This window comes from Colletotrichum siamense (genome assembly GCF_013390195.1).
Source record: "Colletotrichum siamense strain Cg363 chromosome Unknown KSG_Cg363_contig09, whole genome shotgun sequence".
NCBI lineage: Eukaryota > Fungi > Ascomycota > Sordariomycetes > Glomerellales > Glomerellaceae > Colletotrichum > Colletotrichum siamense.
Window position 1 is genome coordinate 2,501,877 of NW_023501022.1, and position 19,211 is coordinate 2,521,087.

A 19,211-nucleotide genomic window follows, 5' to 3' on the forward strand; every position below is an offset into this window, starting at 1 on the left:
GTCGGTGCCGTTTCTCCCTCCCCTCCCCTCCCCTCCCCTCCCCTCCCCTACCAAAGTGCCAGCCAGTCCCTACACCTAAACGCCCAGGGCCAGCCATGCCGGGCTATCATGTAGCCTTGTACTATGTACCCCTGCCCAAGGATCCATGTTGCACATCTCCATGTGCTCCAAGTGTCTTGCCTCCAACGACTGTGCGTACTCAGTCTGCTTTTCGTCCTGAAGCAGGCACCGCCTCGGCCTCCCAAGATCCCATCGCCGTCACCCACACTATTACCGACCCTGACCATCCAAGCTATTCCCACTCTGCTGGGTAGCTGATGCCATGCCCAGACCGCTTCCGTATTCGCCGAGCTGACGGGTCCTATGCAACCCCTGTCGCTGCGCCCGGCCCTGGTCCATACATCGTTCCTTTGGGTCCTCGACTTGCTTCTGTGATATATTTGAAAACCGTCCACCCGTCCTGCATTTTTGTTGTCGGATCCTGAAGGAACTCTGCTTTCGTATCACTTGTTCGAATTTCTCACACATTCGGTGGCAACAATATCTTGGATGCAAGTTCGTCCAGAAACCTAATCAGCATCGTCACACTCGAGCATTGCCTTACCGGAACCTTACACCTTGGACCATTCCACCGGGCCATTCTTATTCAGCCCTTACCTTCTCTCCTGCTTCTTCAAATCTTCTCATCTGCATCTTCACCCAAACACCAGCCCAATCTTCGGCACTTCGATCGAGCTCATACCCAAACGTGCGCATCATCCCGAGTCCTACTCTCAACGATCCGTTCACACACTTCAACCACCGCAATCTGAGCGCTCTCAAGATACCCTGCCATCTGTTTGCAGCTTGATGATATCCTTCGTATAACTCTTCGACTCTCAATCGCCTCTTGCGACTGTCCAGACACACCTGTGACAATGGTTTTCTGCGCGTACTGCGGGAAGTCCTTCACCAGGAAGGAGCACCTGGAGAGACACATCCCTAGCCGTACGTCGTTACTCCCGCTTCCACACCACGGAAGCAACACAGGCTGACCTCACTTTCCCAGACACCAATGTCAAGCCTCATCGCTGCAGCGCTTGCCAGCTTTCCTTCGCCAGACGGTTAGTGGTTTCTGATAACCTCGCGTGAACACTCACTTACAACGCAACAGAGACCTCCTCCAAAGACATCACTCAACGTACCATGAGGCTCGAGACCCCATGGAGCCTCTGCCCGGTGGTGTTCCCACCGTGGCCGGCCGAACACCTATTGCCTGCCAGAACTGCGCCAACGCAAAGACGGGTTGCGATAAGAGAGTACCATGCTCGAGATGCGCAGAGAAGAACCTGCCATGCGCAGCTAGATTCGCGAGGAGATCATCCAAGGCTGCCGTCAGAGCCGCCCAGGCCAGTGCCGCATTCCAACAACAGATGATGCCCACCGTTCCTCAACCACCACCAGCCCAGCCAGTCGCCTTCATGGATCTGGACCCGACCCTGCCCAAGCAAGATTCTCCTGGAAAGATGTCGACGGGATCGCCCATCACGACCATGGACCCTCGCATGGTCGAGGCACAAATGAAGAAGAGCTCTCCTCCTCAATCACACAGCAGCCCCAACGAGTTCCCCTCACCTCACAGCAGGATCGAAGGCCTCGATGAGTTCATGCAGCTCAACAACGACTTCATCATACCCGAGACCAACTACCAAGACATGATGGTGTGGCCCGAGTATCCCTTGGAGCTTGACATGTACAACCAGGTGCCCATCTCGCGCCCTGACATGACGATGCCGAGTTTCACTGAGCTGAGCGACTTGTCCTCGACCTCAGCTTCAGAGCCCATGACCGCCTCGTCATCGCGGGGATCCATTCACACCAGGAGTACCAGCATCATGTCCACTGCTGACTTCGACACGACAATGAAGCCGGCAGAGCCTGTCATGGGGATGATGAACGACTCGATGATTCCTGAGTTCGAGGTTGTTATCGCCGCCGAAGATTCATGGCCTCTCGCTCGCTGCAATCCCCCCATCTACTCTGGTACTTGCCCGCGAACCGCAATCGTCCACCTCGAGTGCCTCGAGCGCAAGTCGAAGGAAGACAGTACCTGGAGCTCTCTGGAGAAGTACTTGGAGAACGTCGATTGGGATGCGACGGATGCTTCTGTCGTCCCTCTTACCTCGCGCACCCGCGACCGGATGCTGGCCATCACGCAGTCGTTCCTCCAAAAGGCGCTCGAGATCCATCGCAGTGGCCTCAACAACGGGTACTCCAAGACCGGTTACGCCACCCCCAGCGAGTTCAACTTCCTCGTCCTGCCTCCTACTAAGATCCTGGAGTACTTCCTCCGCAGCTACGTCCGTAGCCTCCACTACTACTACCCTCTCATCGTCGCTGGATGCGTCGACCCTAACGAGATGCTTCTGAACAACCAAGCGTCAACTCTGCTTGTCCTCTTGATGATTGCACAGGGTGCGTCGCACGTGCCGAGCGCCGAGGCCAGATATCTCGCCGCCGGTCTGACAGAAACCTGTCGCATTTCGCTCTTCGACATCATCGAGAAGGACGTTGAGCTCTCAGCTGACCCGATCGCCCTTCGATGCGCTCTTCTCTTCACCTTGCTCGGTGCTTGGAGTGGCGACAAGTGGTTGATGGACATCTCGATGGGACAGAGGGGAATGTACCTGTCGGTAAGCAGCCACAGCCTTCTCCTCAACCAATGTATGCACATGCTGACATGATTATAGATGCTGAGACACGCTGGCATGTTGGAGCCCCAGCCATCAATGATCCCAACCTTGAACAGCACCACCAGCACCGAACTTCAATGGCGCGCCTGGTTGCATCGCGAGATGCAGAACAGGCTGGTCTACAACTGGGTTATGGCCGACCAAGAGCTTAGTCTCTTCCATGATACCCCGCCTCAGCTAGCCATCACGGATCTTCAGTGCCCTCTGCCCAGTCCTGAGTCGTTATGGCTCTCCTCAAACTCTGAGCAATGGTTTGCCAACGTGCAGAACCTTTACGGCTGCACCGCCAACGTCAACCCCCAGTTGCTCTCCAGCCCGTCCCTCACTCCCTCATTGTGTGAGCTCTTCCAGGACTTCATTCACGACAACCTTTCTCGCCGCCAGGGCAGCCTGTCTCCTCAGCAGCTTCGCCTTCTCCTCCACCCTCTGCAGGGCCTGCTTTGCCACTTGAGGCAGATGCTTTCCTGCTTCTCTGACGTCCTCTCTACGCGCCGGGCAACCTCGCGCACTGTCACCAAGGCAAGCACTATGCTTCGCCTCGAAGAGGTCCAAGCACTTTTGCAGAAATGGTACGAGCTCACCATGGTCGCGTCCAAGAGCAACCCCGACTGCGGCACCACCCGCTGCAACTTGGTCCTCTACCATCTCATCTCGCTCAATGCTGTTACAAATTTCCCCGAGATCGAGCGCCTCGCCCGCCGCGACGGCTTTGACGGCTCGTACTGGGAGCTTAGTCTGCGCCACAAGCGCTGCGTCTACAACCGCGAGGAGGCCATCTTCCACAGCGGCCAAGTCCTTCGCCTCCTGCGCTCTATGCCTGCCGACCGTCGCCCGTGCTGGTGGCCCGCTGGTGTCTACCGTGCCACCCTCATTCTCTGGGCCGATAGCATCGCCCGCCTTGACCCCAACTTCCAAAAGGCGCAGCAGGCTTCTCAGGCCCCAGGCTCATCTTCCCCCGCCTCTCAACACCAGGCTCAGAGCCCCGAACAGCTCAGCGGCGCTGGCGCCTCAAATGCGGCTACAAGCTCACAGTCTCATGGCAGCGGCAACATCGTCGCCATCGACCAAGTCACGCCTGAGGACCCGGCAGTTATCTCTTACCTCTGGAGCGGAGGAGATGGTGTGGCGGTCCTCACACGCCGCGACGGCACCACCATGGGCTTGGACAAGCCATCCGAGGTTATCGGATACGGTGTCATGTCCATCGAGGAAGGTGTTACCTGCCGCATCGGCGACGGTATCAAGCGCAAGCTCATCACCCTTAACAACAACTGGAACGTCACCGATCTCAGTGCCACAACCGCATGAGGTGTCACTCCTTTCATTCACACTTCATCCATCCATTCCTTTTAATGCCCCATACAAAAAGTGGTCTTTACTTCTTCTCATGTCATTTCTATCTTGTCTAACACATACACTCTGGATATATGGATCATGTTGATACTTTGTTGGTGGTGGGCTTTCACTTCTTTCCCACCTGTACAATCTTCTGTTGCTTCACTGGCGTCTACGGCCTTAACGACACACATTGCGCGCATTTTCGGGGAACCAACTCGATGCATGCCTCTGCAAAGCAAGCATTGCCTCATCTGATGAAAAGGGGGAAACACACACACACTAAGGGTTAGCGGCGTTTTGCAGATAACGCAACGACGAAGTTTGATTTGAGGATTCAACATTTCCATTGTATTTGCTTGGGAAACTTCGGATCAAATAGATACCTCGGGCCACTGGTCACGATAAGGGAGGGCCTTCACTTCTGAAAGCATCATGTATGTTAGTTGTCGATGCAAAAAACAATTTGCACCAATCTACAAGCTTTAACTTGTCAAATCCAGCCTCGCTGTGAGTGACGCGTGTGAGCGATAAAATCACCAGTTTGTGTGCCGTGATAGGCGCAGCGGATGAAGTCTGTCGCATGGAAAATCTCATGTGGTACACCTCTTCGTGCCTGGCTTACACATGCGCGGCGTGATCAAAAATCAACATTGCACACAATCGCAACCAAGGACGGGAGTTGGGATGAAAACCGCATAAGTCGACGTTTGAAATCTCGAGTGGGAGGGACATGTGACATGCGTGATGGGCAACTTAAATCTCGTGATTCTCATGGCTTCGAGGGCATGCAACGCAGAAGCCAAAACATGTGAAGAATTGCGAAAATGCTCGGTTTCTGTTCGCCTTCAAACCGCACAACCTGGTCTAGCAAACTTGATCTAGAAAGTCCTCCCGAGGAACGGCAGATGGGTGAGCAGGGAGGGAGGATGTCCTTTGTTGAACCACACCACTTGCCCCTTTTTTTTTCTTCATGTGCCGCCCCGTCCTTGCTGCTGAACCTTTTGATGAATTATCGGCAAGTCCGCGCGCGGAATAGTCATCCGACGTTTTTTTCTGTGTCTCGTTCTTTTATTTTCTGTCCTTGCGAACCAGTCTGCTGGGACGTGTCGGGGAGGTCGGGTGGGAGGGCCAGAACAAGGACGCCGCGGGATTCGGGGCCTCTTCAAGGGACGAGGGCAGTTGCGAGTTGGAGGGGGCCCCTGGTTCGCTGCCAACTCCCGCCATCCTAGGAAGGGGAAAAATACAAGCAGTTGACAAGGTAGAGGGTTGTCCACCCCTTCTACCAAACATGGTGATGCCCACGAGGGGAACATCACCCGAGACTGGGGACTCGTTGTTTGCCTGCTTGAGGGACGGGAGCTAAACAAGGGAGATCTGCAGAGCAGACACGCATGACAAGCATTGGACAAGGCACCGGGGGGCCTGTGGGTGTGGTGTGGTGTGGTAAGGTGAGGTAGGTGTGGATGTGGCAGCAGGTGGACGTCACCGCAGCAGTCTGGGCGTTTTGACGGTCGTGACATGCGCGAGCGCCCAGGACAACTATGGCATTGTGCGTTTTTGTTTGGTTTCTTCGCCTTTTCATGGCGAGCGGAGCAGACATGACCGCGGGGCGCGGAGCTGGGGATTTACTCAACGCCATCTGTGCTCCTGGCGATGTCCCGGGACGGCCGGGTGCTTACAGCGGGAGATGGACAGCAAACGTGGGAGATGGCGGGATTGTAAGCGGCGTTTTTTGGTTGAGGTTGCACGGCAGAGCGGTCACACAACCTACACCTACCTTACACTTACACAGTCAGAAACATGAGTACATGTGCATACACTCGCACAAGACGGCAAGAGCGCCCACACCGAGAACCCCGAGACCGACGAACGCATGCTGCGTGCGTGTGTGTGTGTGTGTGTGCCGCCCCGAAGAAAGCCCCGATTCGAGTGGTTCGACTACGAAGGGGTTCTTAGTAACTTGTGTGTTTCACAAGATGGACAGGAAGGTAAAAGGTGGCTCTGGTTTCTCGATTCAGGCATGTCGGCGCGGCAGTTCCAGGAGCGGTCTCCGTCTTCAGCCCGCAACCGCATCATTTCGTCCCGTCTTTTTTTGGGTAGTGGCGTAAGATGCGGTAAGGGGAAGGAGAATAAGATTCATGATAGACAGGGCGGGCGGCGCGCGTAGGTCGGCTTTTCCGTATAAACTTGACTTGACGGGGGGGATGGGTGGATGGATTGGTGGAGGGCGCGTTGCTTCCCATGACAAACCCGAAGTGTTTTGACAGAGTCTTTTTTGACGTGAAGGGTGACTTGACAAAGTTAGTGCAGAGGTGTGTGTGTGCCCGGGTTCTCTTGATAAGAGACGACCGCACCCGCGGCAAATAGCTAGGATGGGCAGCGGGCAGGAGGAATAGTCCGGCCCGAGGTTGGACCTGGTCCGGATTTAAACTCCGGTGCGGGCGGGAAGGACTTTTAGGGAAAACCAGGGGGAAACTCACATCCCGCCCTGTGTGTGGCATCTTCGTCCGATGTCTACAAGGTTGATGTAGTTCGGGTTTGACGTTACGAACTCGGCAAAGCGGGGAGAGAGAGAGGGCCAGGGAAACAAAAGCACGCACCAGCCAAGGGGACGGAGGGCGGAGGGAGGACTCTCGGGTCCCTGTGTTCACAGTTATTCTTCCAGGGTTACAAGGGCCAACGGGCGGGGAGAGGGGAGGGGAGCGGGGCCCACATCTTGCCGGATGGGCGAGTAGGGTCGTCCGGAGAGCGGCAGACAGCAAGAAACGTTGCGTCCCTCGCATTCGGTGTTAGACCATTGGACGGTTTCGCGACGTGTTCGGTGACGGGCGGCTGGCGCGGCCCTACACACCGAGATGGTGGGGGCGTACCGCGGGAAGGGCCTTTTAAGCTTGATGAGAAGTCTCTTTTGCTCTTTCTGCTCACCGACGCTGTCCTTGTTGAAGATCACCATGGTTCTCCTTGGCCCCCGTGGGTGGTGGTTCGAGTCGTGGTGTTGTGTTGTTTTCTCGGGATGCTTTCGTATTCTGCGACTTTGGCTGGCACATGATGCGTGTGGAGGATGTTGGTGAACGTCACGGGGCCGTCGACAGAGGGGTCTCGGAGCCGACGGATGGGCCGCGACTTACACTGTTGTGAGGTTTCGAAAGCGATAGCGACGGGTTCGGTTGGTGATTAGTCTGAACGGAATACGAGATGGTTCACGCAGCGTCTGAATCCGCCGTTCTTACAGACTGGGACCGTTGTCAATAACGGCACAAGTCCGTTCTTCCTCCAATATCAAAGGAAGTATAGGGCCCCGAACTGACTGCCCGAACGAGACAAAGTTGTTCTAGGGCTGGCGAAGGGCCACCAGTTCTACGGGAGAGGGTGGGCCAGCTGCATGTTTACTTATACCCATGACGCAGACGTGCTAGGGACGGTCCGCTGAGCGACGACAAATCCTAGGCCCCATAGCACAGCCAATGAAACACGAATACGGCCGTCTTCGAGAAGATGGTTCCCGCAAGCCTGCAATGGGCACAAAGATCGTGATCGCGTCCCGATCGTTCTTGGCTGAATCACCGATGACTTGTCTGATGGAGAATGATGGGTTTTCGGACAGCCATTCGTTCTCAATGTTGGCTCTTATTTTCTGCCCAACATGAGCACAAGTTCAGTCTAGCAACCCGATTGGAGAACCTCAAGTCGCGGGTGGGATGTCTCGGTGCAGGGCCCAGCCCAAGTGTCTATCAAACTCTCTGCCATAGCTCCTGGCCTATCCCCCTTATCGACATGGGAATAGGTAAAACACGTCAACCTTGTCATACGAAGCCAAGTACAAGCCTCTCTGCTGTTTTCTTGGCGACGAAAATCACCTCGGCCCGTCGAAGTTGAAGCCGAGGCCGAGGCAGGGTCGATGCGCCGCCCATCTTGCATGTTTCCGGATCTGCGACCCGGCGCACAGGAAAGAGAAGATTTGGCAGCGGCAGCGCGCATCTGGGCGCTAAGACATGTGTGAGATGAGCGGCCCTGCGCTGTTGGTACTACCCGCCGCAGTTCGCCTTTTCGTCGGCGGCGAGTTCGTCTCCCGACAGCTCGGGACGCGAGATGTGATGGAATGATCCGTGGGAGATGCGTTGCTCTTTGGGACGAACAAGCTGCATGAAGCTTTGTTCGTAGTATAGAGGCCATTTTGAGGCTCGAGTCTTAACGAACATGATCATCTCTACCTGCCCCTGGCTTTTCATACCGTTCAGGGGTATTCTGATGTTGTGAGTTCGATGTCAGATATGGAGCTCGAGACCGAGAGCCCTCGCTAGTCGCCTTTCGGCCGTTTCATTCACATATTAGTAAACCGGCTGTCAACTTGACAGGCCATTGAGAAGATGCCACCGATTAGTCGAGAATTTTGATATCGAATGGGGCCCAGTAGGAAACATCTTCATGGTGGCGCGTCACCTACAATTGACCTTTAAGATAAGCAGCCTTTCCCAAGAGATCCAATTACCCGAATAATAAGAGTCTATTGTATAATGGCATTTGAACAACTTACATCCAAAGAAATCTAGATTTCTTTGAAGGAAGAGTATTCAAGAATTACATAATCGTGTACTTGGCCATATATCTGGCCGCTGACTAAGGTGAGCCCGACATCTCGCCCATCTCGGACGGCACGAACTCCCGAACCAAGCTCCCAGCCGCAGACGTTCGTGCCTTCGCGCTTGAGGCAATCGACGCGACTCAGACAATCAAGACACATTTGACGGACAGCCGTTGCCAAAGTCACGGGATTTGCAGCTCTGTGGATTTGGTCGCCATACACCTGCCCCTGGACAGGCAACCGGACCTCCGTTGGGGGCGGGGGCAGGGCCCCTTCGCGGAGAGGGACGGCCGGGGTGGGGCCACCGAGTGTGAGTCCCTGACGCCGCGCGCCCTCGCCCTGACGTTGGTCCCCCAAGGTACCCGGTGGCTAGCTCTGCCCGCTACCTTAGACGCGACGCTACCGCTTCGACAGTGCGGTTCGGCTCAGTTGAAGCGCCTATCGCCATGTCTGGTAACGTAGACAAAGTGCCCATGGCAACCGAACGTCGTAAGTGGCTCGCGCTCTTTTGGGGGGGTTTCTCAAAAAAGAAACGAGCTCTGCGGAGGATGAGTTGGAATGGGTGTATCCGGAGTTGGAGTATTCCAACTGCTGCTCCGGCGCCCCTTACTCCGGGCGTAGACCAGCTCCGAATAGGTAACTAGCTAAGCTACCCGGGCCCCTATTGTAAGCTCTCGCTCCTGGAGACAAACACATGGTGAATGCATCCCACCAAAACCAATTCTGCTCCAAGCAGAGTTTCAGCAGACTCTGGTTGGCCATTCAACAGACAAGATAGTAGCCGACGCTCAATCTAGCCCTCCTGCAGACACACAGGCATCGCGAAAGAAGGGTCGCCCGCAGACTGCAGCCCTGAGCAAGTGCCATGGCGATGGGCGTGAACGCTCCCGCAGTGGCGTCGTGAAAGACGCCGGACTTTGACAATCCTCTCGCCAGCGCCGCGAAAACGCGTGGACCTCCCCTTTCTAAATCCGCACCGTTTGCCCAGTCTTAGCTCCTATTCCTCGTCTGTCTGGCTGGCTGTCGCGCCCTTTTTTTTTGCAGCTGTTGCTAAGTGTCCTTCTTTCCCCCGGGGCCCGATCCTAGTATGAGCCCACCCCCAATGCAAGGTGTTTCGCTACCCGGGCGGAGGTGCGGCGCCCCGCCCGGACGGACATGCGTCTCGGTGCTCGCCCTTTTGCGCTTCTCACCCAGCGTCACTTGTGAAGATGTGCCCAAAAAGGGCCCGTATATAACTATCCTTCGTCGGAACCTTCACACATCCTGCTCTCTGCCTATCTCTCTCTCTCCCCATCCTCAAACATCCTCTTGACATTCCTTCAGTTCTCACAAACCCCCTTTCCTTCTAATCAAAGACCAAACCAGACCGTTTGCTGCTTCTTACACACAAGATGGCTCCCTCCGCCGACTTCAACACCTCCGCCCAGCAGGCCGGCGCCGCCGACCCCGCCCGCCCCTTCGTCGGCAAGGTCGCCCTGATCACCGGCGCCGGCCGCGGTATCGGACGCGGCATCGCCCTCGAGCTCGGCAAGCGCGGCGCCAACGTCGTCGTCAACTACGGCTCCTCCGCCGGCGCCGCTGAGGAGGTCGTCGCCGAGATCCAGAAGATGGGCGCCAAGGCCGTCGCCCTCAAGGCCAACATCTCCAAGCCCAAGGAGGTCGTCGACCTCTTCGATCGCGCCGTCGCCCACTTCGGCCGCATGGACTTCGTCATCTCCAACTCGGGCAAGGAGGTCTGGTGCCCCGAGGAGGACGTCACCGAGGAGCTCTACCAGGACATCTTCGACCTCAACACCCGCGGCCAGTTCTTCGTCGCCCAGCAGGGCCTGAAGCACTGCGGGCGCGGCGGCCGCATCCTCCTGACCTCCTCCATCGCCGCCGTCATGGGCGGTATTCCCAACCACGCCCTGTACGCCGGCTCCAAGGCCGCCGTCGAGGGCTTCACCCGCGCCTTCGCCGTCGACTGCGGCGCCAAGGGCATCACTGTCAACGCCATCGCCCCTGGCGGTGTCAAGACCGACATGTACGACGAGAACTCGTGGCACTACGTCCCCAACGGCTACAAGGGCATGCCCATCGAGATCATCGACCAGGGCCTGGCCAACATGAACCCCCTCAAGCGTGTCGGTGTCCCCGCCGACATTGGCAAGGTCGTCGCCTCTCTGTGCCACTCCGACTGCGAGTGGATCAACGGTATGTTACTTTAGCCCTGAATCACAACGATGAAGACAACATGCTAATCAACATCAAATAGGCCAAGTTATCAAGGTCACCGGTGGCGGCTGCTAAATGCTATCACTCCAAGCCCACGGCAGCTCCATCCGTGCGGGGCTGTTCTCGTGACTTCTTAATGCATCGGGTCGCAAGGCGAGCCGGACGCCTGGCGATCCCAACGGTCTGGGTCTGGGTCGGTTAATGAGTGGTATAAAGCGAGATGGAAATCTCACCATGTGTCTAGGTTAGGCGTATGTAGAAATAACGAGACATTGAAATCATGACCAGAGTGAAGCCTGCCAAGTTCGGTGCAACACCTCATGCCTGTTCTGACTAATAGTGCCGTGTTGAAAAGTCGCAACTGACTCCTTTGAACCTTATTCGGTAATACTTCGTCAATGTCAGACTGGCCATAATTATGATTATGGGCGGTATGGTGTTGCGACTCTCGGTGAGCCCGGTGTCATCGCTGATGCGCCTCGTGCATCCCACGGCAAGCCATCTCAGCCTGACGCCGACATAATTTGGTGGCATCATATCAGCCTCAATAACTGACAAGGATATGGTCGTTGCCGTGGATAATTCGAGGGAATGCACGACATCAACGGCTGGCTGGCATAGATTAGCTATCCGGTGGCCCGCGAGCTCCTTCGCGCCTCTGGGAGCCGTGGCCCAGGCCGTTTGGAATGTGATGGATGGTAAGAGTTTAGGCTATCGGTCAAAAGATGCCCTCTTTCCCCAGTTCCTCGCCGTTAATAGCGCAAGTCCCTGATACCTAGGACCCAACCGCATCGTCGAACTTGGTCAGATTCGTGAGAACAGCTCAGCTATTGGCCGTTGAGGATGACGCAAGAAGCTTGTGAAAATTCACCGTGCCACAGAGCTCCTACCATGCCGCCAGGGACCGGGTCAGTAGCAACGCCGACGTCGCGACCGATATAGCCGTTGAGAGGCAAGAGCTGTCGGAGTAAGGTAGCGGTCGTGCGGTGTTGGCTCTTGACTCAGCCCCCAAAGCTAGATACAACGACACCATAATCATCTCGAAACACGAAGGATTCCCATCTCCGCGGCGATGGAACTTCAGCCGTCAACAAAGGATGCTGAAATTCTAAAGAAGGAGGCTTCTAGATGTTTGCTGTGCTCGCCGTAGATTGGCCACTAGCCACCCGCCCTCCAACGTGGTGTTTGCTGACTAGCGGGAAAGCGGCCGGCTGCGCATCCGCCAGTGCTGACGCCGGGCATCGAGCTTCAAGATATGATCCCGGCTCTGCGTCTTCTCTGCCCTATGAGGCATCGCGAGAGCCGCGCACTTGTGGGAGTGTAGCCGTCAGAGTCGTACCATTCAGTCTGACGGTGCGCCTAGCTAAGGAACTAAGATTCTGACACCTAAGGAATCCCGAATCCAGTCGGCAACGTGTGTTCAGAAGTGCCGGTGCCATACACATTGACTAGCTCCTGCGTTAGGAAGAAGGTAAATCCCTTATGACTGGCGACGATAGGTCCGTGTACGGAGGGTGTCCGGCCACAGCCCGGGAGGCCGGCAAATGAAGTCTCAAATCCCGGGTCCGGTGCTCCACTGGCCACGCAGTTCCGTAGGGCTTCATCCGGCTGTGCGGATCCTCCGATCTTACCGTTCCATCCGGCCCGCCCGCAACGCTACCGCCAGATTTGTTGCCATTTTGGGCAGGCCCTTGAACCCTGGAATCCCGCAGCATGGCCGGCGCATGGTTGGGTGTGAACACGTCCATGACGCGACGATTGCGGCCGCCGTGGATTTTCGACATTGCAGCCCTCTGCAGAGCTGATTGCTCACATGACAGCTGCAATCGAGGATCGGCGCTGCACACCCGGCACCGTCTGGCCGGGCATCGCCCCAGTGCCCGGGGGGTTCCCAGCGGTTATTATTCATTGTCGTACCAGTATGCCGCGCCGTTTGTTTCCCAACGCCCGTATTACTTTGCAGACGCGCGAAGTGACGCTGATTTGCTGGCCTGATGACCGTAAGCAGAGCTGCCGAGGCCCACGGTGCGGCTGGCCCCCAGCAGTCACATCATTTGCCAAAGATCCCTCTTGACAGCGGATATCTACTGCGGATGCACCTGGAGGGAGACCCCTGCACCTTATCATGACGTGGGTCTGGGTACATCGTCCGCCATCGCCCGCTGGCAGCTAATGCCATGGTACTCTGACATACATGAGAGCACCGCAACCCCTGGGAGCTTTGTAAGATGACAATTGAAGCGTCCCAAAGATAGATGAGAAGATCGTCGTCAATATTGCTGCCTGTGCTAGATGGAAAAACACAAGTGATAATAAAGTTTTAGCGAATCAAAGCGAACTGCAAGTATGGAGGGGAGTATGTCGGCAATCATTTGCAATTTCGCCGAGGATCCAGCTTTTGCAAAGGAAGTCATGGTGTATGTCCGAGTGAACAATCCCAAAGCTTCACTGTTAATCAAGCCACATGACACGGGCAGTAACGTCATCCCGACTCCCGAACAGCGGTTGCAGAGGCAATGCAATCATACGTAGCGGCAGTATGTTGCTTGCCGAACAGCCAAAACGCCTCTCGATACGGAAGAGCGTGCAAGACTTGATGTGAGGTAAAGCCACCAGATAATTGCCAAACGGCGCGGAAAAGTGTCGATGACAGGGCTCACTCCGAACACACGAATCGGACGAACCAGACGAATTGCTGGTCAGCTACATCCCGCAAGTCAGCCTTGCTGCCCATCGCATGCACCCCGCAGGACAAGGGAGCGGCCAAACTTTGGAAAGCGGCACAAGCCCCGGGCTCTTCGGGCGCCTTTGGAGGGGTTCGAAAGACGTGGCCATCGTTATCTAGCGGAGTGCAGCTGAATTGAAGCAGGCGTCGGTGTTTTGGAGGTCGTGGCTGCGATGTTGCTGTGCTATCGCAGCTGAAGTCCCGGATAGGAGCTAGCAAGTCCCCGTGAAAGAGCGCCAAAGTCAAATTATTGAATGCGACAGAGCCTCTTTGGGATGGCACGTCAGGATGGTGTGATGGGGCATTTGCTGGTTCGCTGGAGTCAGGTGGGGGTTCCCAAGGGTTGCCTGTCGCAAAATGCAAGGCAAGTTTACCAGATGCAAAGGCTTTCGAAGTCAAGTGTTGGGCGGCGAGAGTCAGCATACCCACAGTCGGGCGAAAAGGACATGCGTACTGGCAGGTGCGCGGAGAGTGCGATATGCGATCGAAAGCCACGGCCCAAAAGACGTCAGTTGGCGGCCGGGTTTTGAAGCAGAATACGAAGTGATGCAGTGCCGAACAGGTTGTGAGGTCGTTGAGAAAAGAAAAGAGTGCTGCACAAGCGTTGTCCTCGGGACGACTACCCCGAGACATTTTTTTAAAAAGAAAACAAAAATGCCCTTGGGTAAAGCCCAATCAGAAGGTCTCGCTTGTGGTCTATCTCGTCTGAGTTGATCGTGACCCATTCCGTTTCTGGAGAACAACTGGGTTCAAGACAACTTTCGTAATCAAAGAGCAGACGTCGACGAGGATGATGCAGCGCGACGCCGACAACCTACCTGAATTGTGACCCATGGTGAGAGAGCCACTGGCAAGGCCGGAGAATTCCACGAGCGTTTTTCTCCTATGACGATCTCCTGGCTGCTGCGGGGTGGGTTTTGGCTTCGGGACCGACCGCACAAATACCGGAGCATTGAGAGTGACGCTGACCACTTGGCGCGCCTCATGTGCTGGACAAAGCCATGGTGTTGATGAACTGAATCGTATCCTTGAGCCCTGGAAGTACTGAGACCAGCAGCGATTGCATGCCAAGAGTTGGCAGCTAAGTCTGGACTTGACCAACGGCATGCAAATCCTCGCTGGATGATAGGCGGGTGTGCAGATACATCAGGTCGAGGTATGCATGCTGGCGCATGGCATGGGGATGGGTATGTTGTGTTGGTGTGTTGGTGTATTGGTGTGTTGGTGCCTTGGACCTTGTGTAACTGACCGCTTATTCCTGCTGTTGCGGACGGCAGCGTCTAGTGGTGTTGACGGTGAAGCTCAGGAGGGTGATGGTGGTGGTAGGTGTGTCGCACAGCCGCGGCTTCGCGGATGATTCCCAATTTGCTGACGCGGGAGAATCGCCGTAGACGACCCGTGGTTCAACAGCGGGACAGCGAACTGGTTGTGCCTGTCACCAGTCAGAAAAGTCCGAGCAGGGCCAGTGAGATCATCGGGTGGTTGTAGACAGTCACCTGGGCCTATGAGACACAGAGGGTACCTTCGCGGGTGCAACAGAGAGCTGATGGCTGAAGAATGGGGATGAGGGAGGTCAGACGGAGGAAGACGGTGATTTGGTGATGTGGTGACGGAGGACGAGGATGGTGGTGGTGCGGGAGGGAAGTGGCGGAGGGACCTTACCTTACTTTGGTCACAAATCACACATCTCACCTAGACTTCCAATCTTCTGCTTCTTCTGCTGTACGAAGAGGTGCGCTTGTTCGCGCCTCGTATGGTTCTTTCGTCCGTCGCTTGGGCCTGCTCGCACTGGAGTGATGCTTGGAATGTGATGGCGTGGGATGGAGAAGGGAGGAAAGAGGAAAAAGCGCAACGGTGTGCTGTGGTGAGCTGTGCAACGCTCTTTGCGGAAACCAGTCCCCATCCACAGGCGCTGCTTCCTGTGGGTGACCGGAGAGAAAGTGTGAATAGCGTCGCACCTCCCCCGATTCCCTCCAATCCTGCGATAAGTTTAAGTGGGTATCTTAAGAGAGATAAGGTACGAGAATGACTAAGCCTTATCGGGCGATAACTGGCAGGGGCAAGGGCAGGGGCAGGGGTTCTTGCCCGCAAAATGTCACTCCACACCTCCCTCCCCGTTGGTGGCAGGCGGGATCCACCCCGATCAACGTCTCCGACTTCTATCTCCACGACCACGACCACGTCCTCGTCCACGTCGTTTGGCCCGCGTCTTTGCACGTTGCCAACAACATTCTCGCCTTGATCATCATCATCATCATCCATTCCCCAACACGACCCATTCGTCCCTGGGATGAGCAACGTCAACACCCTCAATCTGATCACGCATGCAAAGTCCTTCTGGCCGCCGTCCCTACTCGAAGAAGAAATCCGGTCAATCCCAACCCCGCTCCGATTCGCTCTGGGCCATGCATAGACCTCTGGGCCCTGCTGAGGATCCAGGCGAGTCCAGCTGCAGTCTGCGGTCTGCAACATCCTCGCCGTCTCTGCTTTGCCTCACATTGCACGGAGCACCAAGTCCCAAGGCCACACTGCCCTCGCGCAGCCAAGTGGCGTGAACCATCATCACCTAATCAGGCCTCTACCCCTGCTCTTCTCGCCGCCCCGGACATCTTTGCTGTCAATGATGGCGCCCATGGGAGGCGGGAATACCACGCAATCGCCGCCCGGGATTAGGAGAACAGACGCAAAGTCAAGACGCGCTGAGAGTTGATCAGGCGGGGCAATTCTGGCGTCGTTGGAACTCCGCCTCGTGCTGCCACGGCATTTGACCCGCTACTGGTACCAAGAATGCTACAACGGTTCCGGCTAGCTGTCTCTACATGCGGCGTGACAAACGTTGCCGCATCCCCGTCCGACAACAGCCGTACTGTCCCTTCTGGAAGACGTCCAAGTATCACGGCCAAGACGTTACACCCTGTCAGCCACCCAAAACTTTCCGTATCGACCAAAGAAGCACGCCGTATTCTCCAGCTGTCTGACAGGCCCTGCCCTCCACCACCTGGGATCTGACCGTGTCACCAAAGTCGAAGCCCACCCCAACCTGCAAAGACAAGCTCGCAGCGCCCAGTCTGCCAGTGTCTACTCTAGGCATGGCGCAATAAGATGCACAGCTAAGATCTTCACCCCTCTCCGCGGGGGCACGGCTCTGCCGGAGTTGTCAGACATGTCACTTCGGAAATCACCCAACGGAAATATGGTGACACATTGGTCATACGACTTTGGTCTAGATCAGAGACATCGAGTGTTCAGGCTCTGGAAGTATGGACCGTGGGCTGACAACGTGCCAAAGGTCTCGAGAATCCGCAAATCAAAAATACTGTTTTCCGAAATTCATCTAGAGAGAGGCATGGTCAAGGGTGACGGGAAGCTGCTTCATCTGCCGACCCCTGCCGCCGGCCAGCGACTTCTAACAAGTGGAGAAGTCGAACCGACTTGCGGAGCCAGGGGTCGAATCGATGGTGGCGGCGGTTGGCGGCATGCCGAGTTGGAGATTCGAATCAATGAAAGGACGCGCAACTACCAACCGTTCGCCAGAATCTCCATGGAATTGCCTCTTTGGGTAACCTGCTGCAAGTTTATCAACCCTCGACGCCTGTCTACCTTTCGGTGACAAAAGTCTATCACAGTAAAGTTACTGTTCATCCCCTAGCTTGCACCATCACGGACCGTTTCGAGGCCTCGACTTTGAAAGTTTCTGGGGCTGTCAAACCATACTCGAAAACTGCCGCTGGTCTGATGAGCCGGCTATTTCCATGTGAATTATGGTTACGCATAACATCTGACAGATCCTTCAGGGTAGTCTGCCCAAGTGCTGACAATTTTTGTCGTGGTTTCGACACATTTCTCACTCCGTCGCATTTTCAACTTCTCCCGTCTATCATTGCCTCGCATCCTCCCGCCTCGCCCATGAAACGGTTCCCGGTGATGGATTCATTCCGAAATCATCTTGAGATTTCGCACAATCCTGCATTAGTCTGAAGAAATCAGGTCTCTTGGCCGTCTTCAATGGTCAAACCGGCTGCCGCGGCTCCTAGTTTGCGTCCCCGTCAGCCAGTCGAAACCTGTTCTCATCATAGTTCCTGCAACGTCAGGACATCCGACATCTTAGTCGAATCAGCCTGCAGTGGGCCTGAACACAGCTGAGAGCAGAGAGCTTTTGAAACGGGTTTCCTCGGCGAGCTCTTCCGAACATCCACGTGTGGTCGATATGCTTTCCCCTTGCTTCGATTCACTCTGGCCCTCTTCCAACAACTGCGCACAGTCCTCTCAGCTCCCAGAGCTCTGGTCGGGAGAACATCATCCTGGCTGGAAACAAGGGCCGTGGGCTTGCCGCCTCGCTTTGAAGATGTTCGTTATGCACAATGAGGGCAGAGTTGTCCGACCTGGCTCTCTGCTCTGAAGCTTGGGCATCGACCCGGCCTGATTAGTGATTAGCTCTTGTCAACCTCTGTCTCTCACCGCGCCGTTGCCTCATGTCATGCAGGCCAGAACTCCATCCTCCCATCATCAAAGCATCCGTGCCCGCTGTTCATCCTTCCGATGTTCTGGTTCTGACATCTCTCTCCAACACTCACAGCCTCCAGCATGAAGCATCACAAGACGAACATCTGAGCATGGCTCACTGCCATGCCTCTTCTGTTTCCGACTTCGTTTCTCAGCCTCGGGCAGCGGCTGGCATCTGACTGACTGATCACCAAAACCATCTCAGCTTATACGCCTCGCGGTACGCGTACGCAGGTCTTCAGCCCCAAATCTGCAACACGGATACTTCCACACACATTCTCTGGCCGCCTTGCAGCTGAACTAGATATTTACGGCATATAGCTGCTCCTTCTAACATGGTTCCGCCTCAGCCGTAAAACAGCCGCTCAAACATTCATGCTAGCCAGGCGCAGACCAAGCAAAACACCAAAGAAGCATTTTTGGAATTCTGGTGTTAGGTCGTCGTCCAACAGGAGTTTTGAAGCTGCATTGGGGGAAATATTCCACACTTCCTTATTCCCACCCGTCCCAGTCTAAGCCACACGCTCTTTCGCCAATCGTCACAATCGTCACAATCGTCATTGACTCGCATGTTTAGAAACGCTGAGCCAACCAGGCCCGACCCATCGTCACATCATTGGTCCATACGCAGCCGTAAGTGCAAGTATGGTATGTGGCCAGCGCCGCATGAGATAAGCCCCAATTCCTCACGTCCTTCCGGACATCTCCAAACCGTCCGTGCCGCCGCCGCCAACAGCTGGGAGGATTCCGTCAACGTCAGCCACAGATCACAAGCTAAGTAGACAAGGTTGAAGCCTCCAGAAAGGTAATTGGGTACACTCTCCACGATGATGGGAGGCAATAGGTGCGTGCCCGCCTTGTCCCCATCTTTTTTCCCTTCCCCTCGCTAGCAATGCCCAACGGTCCGGGAGACATGGCGCGGAATGGCGAATGAGTGGTTGACGAGCGGGAAATAGCACAAGTTGGGCTGGGTGCCTGGGGCTAGAAGCGATTCGGGGCCAGTGCCGAAGGGCTAGCCGGCAAGGCTAATGCAACCACTTCAACAGGAGCATGCAACCACTTTGACACAGGCGCACGTGGGGGAGGATGGGATTCTCTCTGTTTCTCTGAGAGAGAG

General features: G+C 55.7%; 2 protein-coding genes across 2 annotated transcripts; both read left to right on the forward strand.

The window, feature by feature from the left end:
• Positions 1–917: 917 nt before the first annotated feature.
• Positions 918–4,040, forward strand: TRY5-0 (Transcriptional regulator of form adherence 5; the record flags this gene model as incomplete). The annotated part of the gene is made up of 4 exons (XM_036645213.1): positions 918–987; positions 1,049–1,103; positions 1,154–2,672; positions 2,730–4,040. The coding sequence occupies 4 exons, from the start codon at positions 918–920 to the stop codon at positions 4,038–4,040; spliced, it is 2,955 nt and encodes a 984-aa protein (XP_036489148.1).
• A 6,003-nt stretch (positions 4,041–10,043) lies between these two features.
• Positions 10,044–10,941, forward strand: stcU-0 (Versicolorin reductase; the record flags this gene model as incomplete). Its single annotated transcript, XM_036645214.1, has 2 exons — positions 10,044–10,845; positions 10,907–10,941. The coding sequence occupies 2 exons, from the start codon at positions 10,044–10,046 to the stop codon at positions 10,939–10,941; spliced, it is 837 nt and encodes a 278-aa protein (XP_036489120.1).
• Between the last annotated feature and the right edge of the window lie 8,270 nt (positions 10,942–19,211).